Genomic DNA, 16,281 nt, shown 5'->3' on the forward strand with positions numbered 1-16,281 from the left:
GTGTTGGGAGGAGTGTTGTTTGCACTGAACCATGGGTCTCCATTGAAGCGGTCCTGGGGTATATTTTGGTCATCGTCTGGGCTGTCTAATGTTCTTTAATAGGTTTCTTTTTTACTGAAAATGGTATAGTAGCTTCTGTTGTTTACAATAAAAATCTTGAACTGAACTTTCCCCCCAAAATGATCTCTGTCTAGTGTGCCAAGACTCAGGAAATTGCACTACTGTCTATTTGGGTATTTGAGCAAGAAACATAGTTGTACATTATGGACCCCTGTCTCTTCTTCACTTCTGTTTCTCATGCAACACCAATTCTTGTGATTTTTACCTCTTATATAGGTTTTGAATGGTTGCTTCACATTATCTTCACCATCTACTATCATAATTAAATAAGGGGTTCTCTTTGGGGATGCTGTAACTATTTCCTAACTGGTCTCTACACTATAGCCAGAGTGATTTTCTAAAATGTAAATCTGATTTAGGACAGCAACCTCTGCTTGCCCCAGCTTAACTCTTCTCTATGTCTTTCTGTAACAGTTAAGATAAAGGCGAAAGTCCTCATTTTGTTTATAAGGCCTTCTTGGGCTGTTCACTTCCTTCATCTCCATCTTCATCTCCCCCATTTTCTCCTACCCAGCCAAACTTTCAGTCTCTCTTATTCATTATACTCTGCCGTGCTCCAGGTCCTTCACGCAAGCTGTTTCTACTGTCCTAAATGATCTTCCTTCTCTTCAGCTATAACTCTCATGCTTCAGATCACAGATCTTTCTTCATATCACATCCTTTCCTTTTTCTGAGATAAAGGATCTCATTATACAATCTCACAGCCAACCTCTTTTTTAAGGAGGCAGAGATTTGTTTTGACATATATTTTTTGACCCTTTGATTATTTTTGTGATACTTCATCCATGTAGACAAGCCCCATGAAGGAAAAGTACTGAAATGATATTTGTTAGAGCATTTTAAATACATTTCACTAGGTTTCCCGAGCAATTAAAAAAATTTAAATTATGTGTTACCTTTGTAAACTGAACTTCTTCTTATCCTCTTTGACAGGCAGTATCATATAGAGAGGCTAAAGAAGTTGGTTTTAGTGTTAGATTTGGATTGAGTTCTGAGCAAGTTAAGTTACTTTTCTAAACCCCACATTCGTCTGTATAATATTAAGCACTTTACATATTCAATGTCTTTCTCACTGGAATGTTGGATGATTTAAATAAGATATTTTTACTGTTTTAAATAGTTCCATTAATATATTCCAGTTAACCTCCATCATCACGTACTATGTGTAGCACATCATCTGCTATGTGTATATCACTGTGCAGAATCAGAGGCAGTAGAAGTTTAACTTTAAGAAGTTTACTGTCGAGTTTGGAAAATTCTACATATTATAAACTCCAAGGTAGGAAATGTAAAATTTGTTAATTACCTACAAAGTTATATGTTCAATCATAGGAATTCCTAGAGAAGGTAGGAATTAGGCTCCACAGGGGAGAAAAAGAGACCACAAGCCTTCTAAGCAAAAAGGAGGGGTAAAACAAGGCAAAAAAGCATGTTGTATCATTATGAATTGTGAACTATGAGTTCATGCTGGTGATTCGTGGCAGATGAGCAACACAAGGTTTATATGGACCATACTTGTGAGGATTCTGAGTACCAGATGAAGTGTACGGTATTATCTGTGTCTGTGCATACACGTGGTTACATCTAGTGGACGTGTAACACCATGATTGGAGTGTCACTGCCAGTTCATGGTACTTGCAGAGTTTAGTCACTACTTGTAGGACCATTTAAAAGTAATTACTTTTGTTTTTTTTTAAAGTTATGTAAACAGTTCTTAGGGAGATATTTGGTAATTTTATAGTTAGAAGGAAAAAATGTTGGAGACCTATCCCTGCTTCTGGTTATCCTCAAGGGAGAAGAACTTGATCCTCTTCTGTGTGCTTAAGGTATTTCCACTTATCTTATGAATATTACTGAAATCCTGAAAGTACATCTCAATAGTAGATTGAGTCAAAATTTTGAAGTTATTGAAATTTCCCTCTTCCCTTCTCCACATTCTCCTTTTGCGGGGGGCGGGGATGGTGGTTTGGGAAACACCTGTGCTTGATTGTTGGTCAGAGTTCCCACTGTTACTTGTTTTGGCTGAAACTATTTTCTATTTTAGCTTCTACAGTACATCCCAGAGGGAAGCTTTAAAAAGTTAGCGTGGGAACTGAAACTCTACAATTTCTCAATGTTTGTGTTCACTCATTGAGCCTTAAGTTAGCATTTATGAAAACAAAATACAGTCCTTATTTGCTCTTAGGGCAACAAGAGCACTGTTGGAGTGGAGGTCACTTGTTCACTTGCATCATGCAATTTTTCTGGTTATGTTTAGAAGGACTGTTTTGTTGGAAGAATATCCTTGGGTGATTATATGTGCTAAGAGGAAGTTGAATTAATCGTATTTCAGCAGTCAGAGAAGTATTTGCCTGTTCTTCCTTTCCTCACCATTGACCAATACGGCAGTTTACAATTGACCAGGTGTGTTTTGGTGGGATTTTTTTCCTTTTTAAATTTTTTTTTTCTTTTAATAGCAGCTGGATTGGCAGCATTGGAGATGGAATAGCTTATCCTAGAGAACAGTATTATGCTTTGTTCTAGTATTGGGAACCACTAATTCCACTAGAGCTATCTTAAATTAATGTAGGCTCAGGAGACTTCAAAAGGGCCTTGTAGTTTTAAAAAATTTTATATCACATCCTTGAATTATAGAAGACTAATCGTCTTGTGACCAAAAGCAACAATCTCTGCATTTGAGGTGATGATATCATTCTCTTTTGCTTTCTTGTTTCCTGGAACTTCAGTTTCTTTTATCATATTTGGATGGTTTATGAAGTGACTTGGGAAGACAGAAAATAAATGTAACCCCAGTTTTTTCTACCACTGCCTTCGTGCCTCTTTTCTCTTGTCTTTCCAAATTTTACATTTAAAGTGTAAGCACTTCTTTCTTCTCTTTTTTTCACCTCTCTTGGACTCTTTTCTTTATTTCTCTATATTCGATTTCTCACTTTTCTCTCATGTTCTGTGTTCTCATTCCCTTTTGCTTTTTTTACACTTTGTCTTTTGCCTTCTAAGGCAGGCACTGTTTTCAAAAACAAGCAGACAGATTTTTGGTTTAAATAATACATTGTAAGTAAAAAAATAAAAATATGTTTTTACTTTGATAGTTCCTATTTCTGTAATCCCCATAACAATCCTCTCAAACAGTATTTTTATTATATCTATGACACTTATCTTTTCTGGGACTGATTTTCATCAGTAAAATGGTAGAGGAGAGGTGGATGGCTGGGGTAAATGGTGTCAGAGCCAGGCTGCGGAATCAGGTCTCTGACTTCAGAGCCTGAATTTTTAACCTTTTCATAGATGGGAATATGACTTCCTTTGGGTGAGAGTGGAATGAATGTTGTTCCTTCCTTTCAGGTCTTTTATAAAGCGTCTTCTATTGTAATTTGGAACTTTAGGGTTTACTAAAAGAAGCAACTTCCTTGGTTGCCAGTTGAATTCTTGTAGCCTGATTATCCTTGAACCTGAGAACTCAGCTGAGAAATTTTGCTCAACCTGAGTTGTTCTCTGATTGATCATTGCTTGCCATTTGCTTATTCAGTAGTTGTTGACTCTTGTTACTAATTTTAAGTCAAAATAAAGTCTTATTCTTCTGGTATATGGCATATTAACATTTTAAAATAGATTTTTGGTACCCTTAGACATACTGTGACTGCTGAGTAGGGTATTTTGTTTTTGGGAATATCCATTTAAATGGAAATAAGTAAATACTATACCCTCATTCTGGACTGACCTTAAGTTCTGGTCTTTCATTATTAACAGAATTAAGCTATATCCAGACAACAGGCTGGAATTGTTAATGTGATATTTAGTCTTTAGGCAGTTTCCAGAGACCTCAGGCTATACTATCTTCTCATACCTTTCAGTGTTCTTTTCAGTCTTGGTTCCTTTGAAAAGGCAAGTGATGATTACAAAATTGGCTATGAAATAAAGACTCTCTTGCCTTTTGGGGTAATGCAACTCTGATTATTCTCTCTGAAGTTGCTTTTCATTTTAGCAACTGCTTCTCAAAACATTTCAGTACCACATAACACAAAAGCTACACAGTTTGGAGAGCCGTGGGGGGGGAGTGCCAAGATTTCAGAAATCAGAGAAATCTTAGAACAAAGATCTTAAACTTAGATTTATGAGTTTTATAGCTGTTGGTAATGTTATGTCTATGTGTGTTTCCAGTGTGTATTTATACCAGACTTTAAAGATAAAAAGTGAAAAGGGTAGAGTTAGAAAGAAATAGGCAAGAAGGAGATGGGAAAGAGGGTTGATTCACATGGGTTGAAAGGAGTTAGGTAGAATCTTGAAGGGAAGTGTTGAGAAAGGATTGAGTGCTTCTGTATTGGAAGTTTTAAAGTTTACTATTCTTTAACATTGTTATTTCATTTTTCACCTTTGAAAATGTTCTTTTCATACATTTTCCAGTTTTATTCTATGTACTATTTGATAGAGGAAGGAATGAATATGACCAAAGGAACACATATTAAGGACCCGCCTAATCAGTGTGTTTTAGCACATCATACAGACAGTCTCATTTAGTCCTGACAGTAGACCTAAGGCGTTTAGGTGTTCCAAGATAAAGAAACCAAGACAGAGAAAGGTTTAATTATTTGCCCGAGCTAGAGAGTTGAATAGATGGTTAAGGAGTAGGGAAAACTGGAGTCCTAAAAGATCCTGATGAGAAAAGCACAGCAGGTTATAAAATTAGCCTCTCTTTAAGAGAGGGTGGGTGATTATTAATAATAGGTCTTTTTGATAATAGGTTGCACAGATTTTCTGTGTCATACAGGTGAAAATGAAAATTCAGGTAGTCAAAGTAAGGGCCAATTAAGTTCATGTTTTTGCTTTGTAAGATGTTGTAGGGGAAGGAGATTAAACTGTAGCACAATGTTTGGCCCAGTTCCTAGATCTTTTTTTTTTTTTTTTTTTAAATATAAATTTATTGGGGCTTCCCTAGTGGCGCAGTGGTTGAGAATCTGCCTGCCAATGCCGGGCACATGGGTTCGAGCCCTGGTCTGGGAAGATCCCACATGCCGCAGAGCGGCTGGGCCCGTGAGCCACAACTACTGAGCCTGCGCGTCTGGAGCCTGTGCTCCGCAATGGGAGAGGCCGCGGCAGTGAGAGGCCCGCGCGGCAGTGAGAGGCCCGCGCGCCGCGATGAAGAGTGGCCCCCGCTTGCCAGAACTGGAGAAAGCCCTCACACAGAAACGAAGACCCAACACAGCCAAAAATAAATAAATAAATAAATTTATAAAATATAAATTTATTTATTTATTTATGGCTGTGTTGGGTCTTCATTGCTGTACACGGGCTTTCTCCAGTTGTGGCGAGCAGGGGCTACTCTTCATTGCAGTGTGCGGGCTTCTCATTGTGGTGGCTTCTCTCTTGAGAGCACGGGCTTCAGTAGTTGTGGCATGCGGGCTCAGTAGTTGTGGCTCATGGGCTCTAGATTGCAGGCTCAGTAGTTGTGGCACATGGGCTTAGTTGCTCCGTGGCATGTGGGATCTTCCTGAATCAGTGCTCGAACCCATGTCCCCTGCCTTGGCAGGCAGATTCTTAACCACTGCGCCACCAGGGAAGTCCCTCGTTCTTAGATCGTAATGTGTAGCAGGTAAACTTCCTGAGGTGACTAGTCTCCCAAGAAGGAGAAATGTTGTGCTATTTTACCTGAAACCTTCTTCTTACAGTTCTGTGTTTTCTGAAAGTTTCAGATGCCGTTCTTGAACATAAAATACATTTTATTTTCAAATGTAAGTTGGCTACCTAGAACAAGTACAAAGCCCTTACTCAGGGATTAAGAGAAATTTTATTCCTGCAGAATGTTGATGAAAATGTTTTATGTTTTGTCAAGGCAATTGAAGGGACATTTTCGGGAGAGTAAAGTTGTTGGAATAGAATCCTGTGAAGTTGCACGTTCTGTCCTTTTGTGTTGGAGTTTGGGGGACGAATTTACTTTTTCTAAATGTGTGCCTCATTCTGTCCTTTAGAAACAAACTTTATAATGTAGGGGGTGAATCTAATAGAAGGCATTATCTTAAGAAATAATGGAAGGTAAATGTTTGAAGAAAATAATAATAGACCATGAAAAAAGTGAGGGCACCTATGTCAACCTTACCAAAATAATGGAATCTCTGGGGGGAACTGTCAACATTGAGAACATTGTTTTTTTCTTTTTTTTTTTAGAACATTGTTTAAAGTTATTTGATTCAATGATTTATTTTTCTTTTTTGTTCTATCTTTGAAAAAACAACACTGCTACAATTTTTGAAATTCTTCATTTTTGCTCACTTTTATCGGAGTTCACCAAGAGTTTATATGTGCAGAATTCCTCTATTAGGTGCTAGGAGGAAAAAGAGGTTTCTGACCTTGAAAAGATTGCGCTGGGGCTGGGGAGATGCACCAACCAATATGGTATATGTGGTACATAAGAGAGCATTATAGAAATGCTACAGACATGCAGAGCAGGAAACCTGAATAGATGGTTGTCAAATGTTGTCGTAAAAGCCTTCCACTCCATGCTGAAGGCTCCCGACGTTGTTCTAGATTTTTGAATGAACAAGATAGATTGAAGTACAACTTTCTTGTGGAGTTTTTCAATCAGGTAAACAAATTAATTAGATTTGGTAAATGGCAAGTGCTATGAAGGCAATAACAAAGAATGGCATGTTAGAAAGAATCTTGGAAGGAACTACTTAACAGACCAAGGAATGCTTCACCAACATATGGTATTTCAGATGAGACCTGAATGATAAAAATAAGCCAGCTGAGGAGAGAGTATTCCAAGCGGAGGAAAATCCAGTGTAGAAACACTGACACAGACATAAGCTTGGATCTTTAGCATGGCAGACATAGCTTGGATCTGGAGCATGTTGAGTAAAAGCAGAAAGGGGTAGGAGACAGTGTGAGAGAGGAAGGCAGGGGCAAGATTATACTGAAGCTGAGAGGTTAAAAAGTTTGGATTTAATTCTCACTGCAGTGTGGAGATGAGAAAAGATTGTATGTTTTGAAAAAATCTGGCTGCCTGTGGAAAACTACTGCAGGGCTGCTAGTGTGGAATTCATGAAACCTGTTAGGAGCCTCTTCTAGTTGTCCTCCTGAGAGGTGAGAGGGACTTGATAAACTAGTGAGGATGAAGAAAAGTTGGATGGATTGAGGAGACAGTTTAGAGGCAATAGGAATTGCCAGTGGATTACAAGAGGAAAGTGAGGGAAAGGGAAACATCAAACTGATCTCTAGGTTCTTAGCTTTAGTTACTTGGTATATCATGTTGCCACCTAATCAGATGAAGCAAAATTGGGGTGAGGAGAACAAAGTTGATTAAAGGAAATGAGAAGCTGAAAAATATTGTGAAAAATAAGACATTGCCTTCAGTTTAGTAATGGCCACATAAATGCTTAGAGATATTAATTTTACAACAAAGAAAAAAATCATCCCAGATGGACTGGGACCCAGATTGCTATTTCAGTCGTCACTATTCTCTCTATCCAGCGGTCCTGATTATGGCTTCTTAAGCTGGCTGGGCATGAAATTATATTAGTGTTCAGTGTCTTTAGTTTTTTCACATCAACAGTTTCTGGCATGTCCTTTGTTTCTGCTGGGAAAATCTCACTCAGGGCCAAGAACTAACTGTTTTGCACAGTGTGCTGGTGTTTTGGTAGCTTTTGGTAGCTATTCAACATGGTCTTCAGAACACACAAAAATGCTTTTCTTATTAAGGTAGAATATTACTTAGCCTTTGGACTTGGGCTGGAACTATACCATTGGCTTTCCTGGGTCTGTACTTCTCAGCCTCTGTAATCACATAAGCCAGTTCCGTCCAATAAACCTCTTTCTTTCTTGTGTGTGTGTGTGTGTGTGTGTGTGTGTGTATTTGTTTGTTTTTCTGATGTACCTTGATCAATACACCCTTTATATTAATACTGGTGTAAAACTATTCAGTCTTTTTGATTTTTATTCTCCAGACATCCAACATCCCAGTAAAGACTTGTTTTATAGAGATCTTTAAACCATGCAGTGACTGAATGAGGAAGTAGATTCAGTATAAATAAGTGCACTGATAATGTTCTCATTATAGCATGAAGTTAAAGAGAATTGTGCATATTAAAATATAGTGATTTCTTCATATGTAGTCCAGGGACCACTATGGGTCCCCAAGACCATTTCAGAGTATCTGTGAGGTCAAAACTACTGTCAAAATAACACTAAGATACTCCTTTTCCTTTTTTCCCTTTCATTTTCTCATGAGTGTATGGTAGAATTTCTCAGAGGCTACATGATGTGTAATATTACAACAGATTGAATGAAGAAGTAAAAATGAGAATCTAAGTATCTTCTATTAAGTCATACATTAAAGAGATTTGCAAAAATATGCCTCCATACTATATTTTTTGGGAAAATGTAGTAATTTTTCATAAAAATATTTTATTTGGGTTATATATAAGGGCTTTATTACTGTTAATATTAACTGAATTAACAAATGTTTTTGAAATTTCTTGGTTTGAATTCCTCATATGGTCAATATTGATAGAGAAGAACTCACAGGAACAAAAGCTCTTTGATATTCTCAATATTTTTTAAGAGTGGAAAAGGGGTCTCCTAAAACTAAAATGTTTGAGAGCCATTGCTCTAATAGAAGGTTTTGTATATATATGAGTGGCTCTGACAAAAATGTTAAGTGCATGCGTACTTCCAAACATTATACTCTTTGATCAAATGATTCTGTTTGAAAGCAGCATAAGTCAGTTCCAGTTGTTTGCTTTTTTGTTGTTGTTGTTTTGACATTTTCAGATAATTTATCTCAAGTAGAGTTGGTACTGCCTCAACAGTTATATGCTGTTATATTCTAAGAGCTAGTCTGTTTGTCTCCTTCTCACTCATTCAGTCATTCAGTTAACCAAAGAAATTCTCATTGAACCTCTACTATATGCAAAGTTGTTGTTTAATGCAGTGTCAGTTCATTGCTAAGCTGCTCTAAATCTACCCTTGCAGTACCTGCTGTGTGAGAGTGGAGCTTGACCCTTTAAGCATTTCTCCTTTGTAACTAGCACAATGTTAAGCTTTGTCAGTAGAGGGTGCTGAGGGGGCATTTTAGTGGGAAGGAACTTTTACTCTTTTTTTAAAAAAAATTTTTGGCTGCATTGGGTCTTCGTTGCAGCACGCAGGGTCTTTCGTTGTGGCGCGCCAGCTCTCCGTTGCGGTGCACGGGCTTCTCTCTAGCAGTGGTGTGTGGGTTTTCTCTCTCTAGTTGTGGCACGTGAGCTCTGTAGTTTGCAGCATGAGGGCTCTCTAGTTGAGGCGCGCGAGCTCAGCAGCTGTGTCACACGGGTTGCCCCGCGGCATGTGGGATCTTAGCTTTCTGCCCAGGGATGGCCCCCGCGTCCCCAGCATTGGAAGGCGGATTCTTTACCACTGGACCCCCAGGGAAGTCCCTGGAGCTTTTACTCTTGACTGAACTTTGTTTGTATTTTAGTTTCTTCTTGCTGGTCCTGCGTAGCTGTGCATCTCCCATTGCATGCAGTGCCTCCGTGAGCTTGCAGCCCCAGCCCTGGCCTGGTGACTACCTTGCCGTGGCCCTCCCAGCATTCACATAGCTCACTCCAAACCCTGCTATGTGGGAGCGTTTCCTGCTTACCCCGCAGGTGTGGACCAGCTCTAGACTGAGTGACCCAGCAAAGGTCTTCACCACCCAGTGGGCTGCAACCACACCTTCTAAGGGGATCTGATTCTAGGCAGCCTCACTCCCTTTTCTACATTTTTTTTTTCCTGCCTTGGGTATTGTGGTTACCTTTAGAGTTCTCTTTATACTTTTAAAGTCTCTACCCTCTTGTAGTTAATAATTCTTTATATTATACTTTTACTGTTACGTTTACTGTGTGACTTCTCTCTTCTGATTGGACTCTGAATGAATCACGTGCTTTCTAAGAGAACATTATTACTCTTCTGTGGGAGATAAATGTTTCTATGCAAATTATTTAAAATTCGTATAAGAACATTGTATTGTATAATGAAGGGATAGAACCAGAAAGGCAGAAACGGTGTATTGAAGGCAGGGAAAGGTCAAGGCCGTCTGGGGCTGAAGAAGAATAGTGAGTAAAAATTGGCTAGGGGCTGAGATGAGCGGAGGATTTCTTATAAGAGCATGAGCCTGTTCTGGAGGAGAAAACTGGCATGATATGTGGAGAAAATAGTGACCGCTCTGTCAGTTTGGGGAAGCTGGTTTGTGAAGAGTAGTGGGAGGTAATGTGGAAAAAGTACTTTGGGGCAAGATCATGGAGTGTGGTCAGTACTAAGCAGAGAAGTAGAAATTTCTCTCTGCTTACTTTCTAGGGAAAATTCAATGGATATTGAATAAAACTGACTTAATGGAAATATTGTTAATGTACAATAAAGGAGTTTTAGGAAGAAGTATGGAAACCTATTTATCATTCATTATTTTCTTAACAATTCATCCTATTGTCTGTGTTACTATGTTTTTCCTAGAAGTATAGCTTAAAGATAAAATTTTCACTAGTACAGAAAATCCATTGGGCATTATTTGTTTATCTAGATATTAGACTGTGGTGTTTATGAATATGGGACTTGTTTTCTTTGTGTCTTCTTTTAAATAAAAACTGCTACTTAGTCTAAGTACTTGCAGCCTCTCTCTTTTTTAATGAACTGAAAGAAATGAGAAGTTCCTGGTTTTTGTATTGTGTGTTTTTGAAAGCCAAGTTGCTGTTAATCTGTAGGATTCAACTAGGATTTATTTTTAAAAGGCAAAAAAAAAACAACCCTGTGTTTATTTCCTAAGTATTTATCATTATTCATTTGATGTTCCTGATGTAAGATAACATTCATGTAGTCTTTTTTTTTTTAAAGGGCGAATCTAATGCATGTTCATTGTAGAACATGCAGTGAATATATGTGAACAAAAATAAGAAAACAGAAGACAAAGTACAACTTCCCCCTGATAGCGCAGTTAATATTTTGCTATGTATTTTTTGTTCTTTTCCAGTCAAATGCATGTTTATGTGTACATATATGAATACACCCACACACTTACACAAATGCATTTATTTAATATAATATATATTTTCATAAATGAGTATAATATCTTATAACCTGCATATTTTACTTAACGTATTATATCTTCCATTAAATGGTTTTAATAATATCATTTTAATGACTTCATAATTATTCATCAAACTATTTTATCATAATTTTACAAACTGCCTATTATTGGACATTTAAATACTTTTGCTTTTCTTTATTTTAAACAGTGTAATGATGAGATAGACATCTTTTTTAGGTTATATCTTTGGACATATACATGATTATTTTGCTAGTGTACATTCTTAGATTTGGAATTGCCAGACCAGAGGGCATATATCTTTTAAGGTTTTTGATTCTCATTGACAAATTACTTTACAGGAAGGTTACACTTTTAAAAAAATTATAATTATAACCATTTACATTTTTCTCCTCTGTCTTAAATGATATATTTGAGAACTCTATTGCTCAAGAGACTGTAAAGAATATTTGTAAGGCCACACTAAAGAAGTTACATTGATTAAAATTAGTACATTATATGTGTGTACACACAGATACTTCATTATTAAGCCTTGAGATAGCTAAATTACAACTGAATAGAACTAAACTCATCAGAAATCTGAGGGATTAGTTAGCTGATAACAAAACAATAGTAAATAAGCTTAAATTATAACATAAAGAATGAAGGAAGAACGTATTACACACTTCTTGACCCTACTGGTTGGTAGCCAGTTATGCTGGGAGTCTGTGGAAGTAATTTTTAGAAGTTGATAAGAATAGCATAGTGTTCTCTATGTTTGGGATGATGGAAGGGAATCTTGTGTCAGACAGGCAGCTACCTCCGTGGTGCCTACGGGGTAAATTGCCACTATTTGAAGTCAGATGGCAGAAGGATTTAGATGGCTTTTTGATGCTAGTGCTTCTTCCTTTCTGGAACTGTGAAATAAATACATATTATTCCATAGCACTCAGAAAATGTAGCAATAGTCAGGCTGCATTGAAAGAAGCCCATTTAGCAGAAACACTCTATAGAAATAAAATATCAGCACTTCTAAAAATTTATTTAACTTGCACCAAATGCCCTTGAAATGCTGAAATAGTTTGGACAAGGTTTTATTTTGTGGCTTTTGTCTTTCTAATGATCAAATTGGTAATTCCTACAAGTTAATATACTTTGCTGATCCCATTTTCTTAATAAGAAAATTATTGTAGCTTAAAAGTGCAACTGGCTGAAAATTGCTAAATGGTCTTAATGGTAAATATGATACTATATAATTAAAATGTGAGACAAAACATTTTATTTCAAAGTTTATTTTACAATGGAAGAAAATAACTATTTGAAAGCCTGTAAATCATTTAGAGGGCACTACTTTAAAATTGACAATCAGAAGCCATAATTGATGCAGACTTGTAAAAATAATTAAAACCCGCTACTGCCATAATAGGTCACTGAAAAAAGTTGTGATAGCTGTGGAGAAATAGGTCACTAGGTTTGTGAAGAAGCTGAGTCCCAATAACACGAAGTAACTTATCCAAGATCTCAGGCCTGGTCCTACTTAAAAGCCATAACCATAATTGATCTGTTCTGCTGTGGTAAATCTGAAAGACATCTCTGCAATTCAGCCATGGACTTCAGAATGTGTGTATAACCAAGAATAGAAACATCCTGCTTCTATAAATTGCGTTGGGATCCAGGATATCCTATTTGAAAGAGAAAGATATAATTTCTTCAAAATATACACGGCCATTTTATTCTATTAATGTGCGATCTGTGAGAATCAGGGGAGAACAAAGGAGAAAAGAAAAGAATTCCAGGTTACAAGAGAAGATGAGAACTGGGAAAAATGAAGCGAAAGTAATGTCAATTACTATCACTATAGTACGTTTATTCTGTACTTGGCTTGGTAACTGACAGTGTTATCACATGAAATCTTCACAAAAGTTCTGAACCATAAAGTACCACTGACCAGGAATTAGTAAAGTTTGAAATTTCGGTTTCTTAAGTAGTTGAAGCCCTCTTATCTGCTGTGATTTGAACTTGTTGTTGGGGGTTAATTGAACTAGTTAGATGGGTAGTCAATGAGTGTTTAGTGTGTCATGGCAACAGCTACTGTGTTTTAAGGAGGAGACACAGAGGGTTGATTAAAATTCTTCAAGTTCATCAGTAAGAGAGGTCCAAGTGTAACACTGGGTTCTGTAACACTACATCTAATACATTTTGGTTAAAATTGCACCCTAGGGAAAGATATTTTACAATAAAATTTGTGTTCTACCTTAAGTGTGATAAATGGGTGTCATTACTTAAAATGTAAATGGTTACATTTTTGTGATACATGTCTTTGTTAAAATCCAAAGGGACATGGGAAAAACTGGTTGTTTTTCTGAAGAGGTCCTAGGACTAATATCAGCAGCTAATGTATATACTTAGCACTATATGACTTTGCCTGCCACGCCAAGAGTGTGTGTTTGGGGGTGGAACTATGAGGAACTGGGAGGTTGAGACTCTTTATGTTCTTTGCCTCCTCATGATAGATTACCAGGGAATGTTTAAGCCAAAGGTAGTGGAGTAGATTAGTGATTTTCAAACCAGATTTCTTGCGGCTCTAGAAGAGCTTAGGGACTATTACAGAATTGGGGACAACAACAATGGTGATTAGCTGACAGGTTAGTGGAGGAGGCTTCAAGTAGGTGAATCTACTGTGTGTCAGAGTCTCAGCTCTAAAGGTTTTGGCATGTTAACCATCAGCCCTCACACTTACACTGCAAAGTATCCATATTCCCCGAACAAGTCCAGAGTTCTAGTACATTGCAAAAGGTCACACAACTTGCATAAACGATAATCTTGGCATCTGAAATCAGAAATGATTCCAGTGCCTGCACTCTTAGCCCCTCTCTGCATTAATATTATGAATGGGGAAAAGGAAAAATACACTCCCTATGTAAACCAGGCCAATAACATACTTCTTTTGTTTGTTTATTTTTTTTGTTTGTTTGATAAAAGACCTTTGTTTAGCAAGACTAGAGATTATTTAGAGTGGGATCTGGACTTGAACCAGGCTCTACATGGTCTGTTTGACTTAGAAGAAGTTACTAATTGTGCCTCAATTTCCTAATTTGTAAAATAGGAATAATAACATGTTGTGAAGAGTAAATGAATTTGTACATGTTATGTACTTTGAACAATGTCTGTTACCCACTATAAATTCAATTCATCTACTTGTTTGATACCTTTTTATACCTCTGTTCTGGAAGATAGTCTTTTAAAATTAAATTTAATACTCAGAATAGATTAGTATTTTCGCTTTCTTTCTATTCTTATATTTCCCCTTTTGCTTATATATCTATTTAGCTTTATTTTATGTAATGTCATTTCAGGTTCCTATATGATAGTGGATTCTTCAGATCATGACCCTGGAGAAAAAGCCAGACTTCAGCTGCCTACAATGAAGGAGAACGACACTCACTGTATCGACTTCAGTTACCTATTATACAGCCAGAAAGGGTTGAATCCTGGCACTTTGAACATACTGGTTAGGGTGAATAAAGGCCCTCTTGCCAATCCAATATGGAATGTGACCGGATTCACAGGTAGAGACTGGCTTCGGGCTGAGCTAGCAGTGAGCACCTTTTGGCCCAATGAATATCAGGTAATCACCTCTTCTTTTCTGGTTCATGCTTTGATGTCATTGGATCTCACTGTGTATGTAATACTTAGAGGTAAATACTAGCCCCATAGGAATGAGAGATTGTTTCTTTAGCTCTCCTCCAGTGCTATGCTTGAGGAAATGTTTGACTACATTGGCACAAAGTCTTCAAAGTAGAGAAAATATTTCAACATATGGAAAAATGTAGTTTAGGTACAAAATTTGTTGGTTGTTTGGCAAAGAGCTGCTTATTGACAGATATATTTCTATGTCTCTGTTCAGGAAGAAATAGGCTTTTTGAGTTGAGTGTACTATTCAGACTGGATTGGTTTACTGGCTTCTTGAAAATAACATTTGAAAAATAAACATGAAATAGTGTTTCATGAAATATGTTATCTAAGGGGGAGGCATTTTCAATAATTTTAAAATATTTTTGTCAATTACATGGAGTATAAAAATAGGCAAACAAAACCTCACCAAGAATTGAGTGGGGGACAGTTTTGACTTCAAGGTAGCACTAAAGAATTTCAGTAAGAGTTTAGAGTCTTCATTCTAGTGACGAAGTGAATGCTTCATTCCATCCCACTGCCACTTGACTGCCTCTAATTACTTATTATTACTCATAAGTCTCCCTTACATGGCCTATCATGGCATCTCCAGCCCCAACTATAAAAAAAATAAGCAACCAACAAAAAGAGTTGTCCACATGTCTTTGGATCTTCCCCCCCCCAGAAATGTTTGATTTAATTATGAGTAAACCAGACAATGAATAGTGTCAATACCTACATTGTGATTTGTGTGACAGAGTTTATATGGTTGAACCAAAGAAGTCCATTTACCAGTTTGGAAAGTTGTTCAGTAATCTTCATTGTAAGGTTCAGGACCTGGTAACAGAAAGTTACCTCTTCTGAAAGTTCACTTCTGTGTTAGATCTTGAGATTTAAACTTTTTAAAAGATTTGCCTGTTCGTAGCTTATTATAGAACCTAATGGGAATGAGTTTATGTAAAAGTATATTTTTTATTATTGTCGGTGAGTAATTTATAAGCTAATAGTTTTATTTCTGCTTTTTAAAAAAGCATGTTAGGCTTATCTTTATTCCTGGGAAGAGGGGAGAGGAAATCAATGCATTCTTTTAATTGCTTTGTTTTGAGTTGATTTTTTATTTTATTAAAAGTCTCTTACTTCATACAGGTAAGGTTCTCCATTCAGGGTTATGTGTCTATGAAGATTTCAGTGGATTTTTATTAGGTACTAGTTGATTGCATTATTCCTGAACAGAAGGACGTTTCCCTTCAGTCCTGGAGAGCCACCTGCTTCTTCAGGGCGCATAGCTCTGGGCGGGCTGCTTATGTGGTAGGTGAGTGGGTGGAGGTGTGTGAAACTAATGCTGAAGCACGGAAGCAAGGTTAACGGCCTCATCTTTTGACAACAGTGGGTTGATAACTCTCATTGCCGGGTCACCCTTACAGCACATTATCATTATACTGATTTCTTTAGAATCTGTTATTGGA

At 37.2% G+C, this 16,281-nt stretch overlaps 1 protein-coding gene across 6 annotated transcripts in view; it reads left to right on the forward strand.

Moving 5' to 3' along the window:
- The window catches only part of PTPRK (protein tyrosine phosphatase receptor type K), a 546,316-nt gene that overhangs the window by 187,431 nt on the left and 342,604 nt on the right, over positions 1 to 16,281 (forward strand). For all 6 annotated transcript variants that reach the window (XM_082406089.1, XM_082406090.1, XM_082406087.1 and 3 more), the window contains exon 3: positions 14,500 to 14,771. In XM_082406089.1, the coding sequence (XP_082262215.1) occupies positions 14,500 to 14,771 (272 nt within the window). The remainder of the gene's footprint in view (positions 1 to 14,499; positions 14,772 to 16,281) is intronic.

The sequence above is a fragment of the Balaenoptera borealis genome (assembly GCF_965194805.1).
Source record: "Balaenoptera borealis genome assembly, chromosome: 9".
NCBI classification, from domain to species: Eukaryota; Metazoa; Chordata; class Mammalia; order Artiodactyla; family Balaenopteridae; genus Balaenoptera; species Balaenoptera borealis.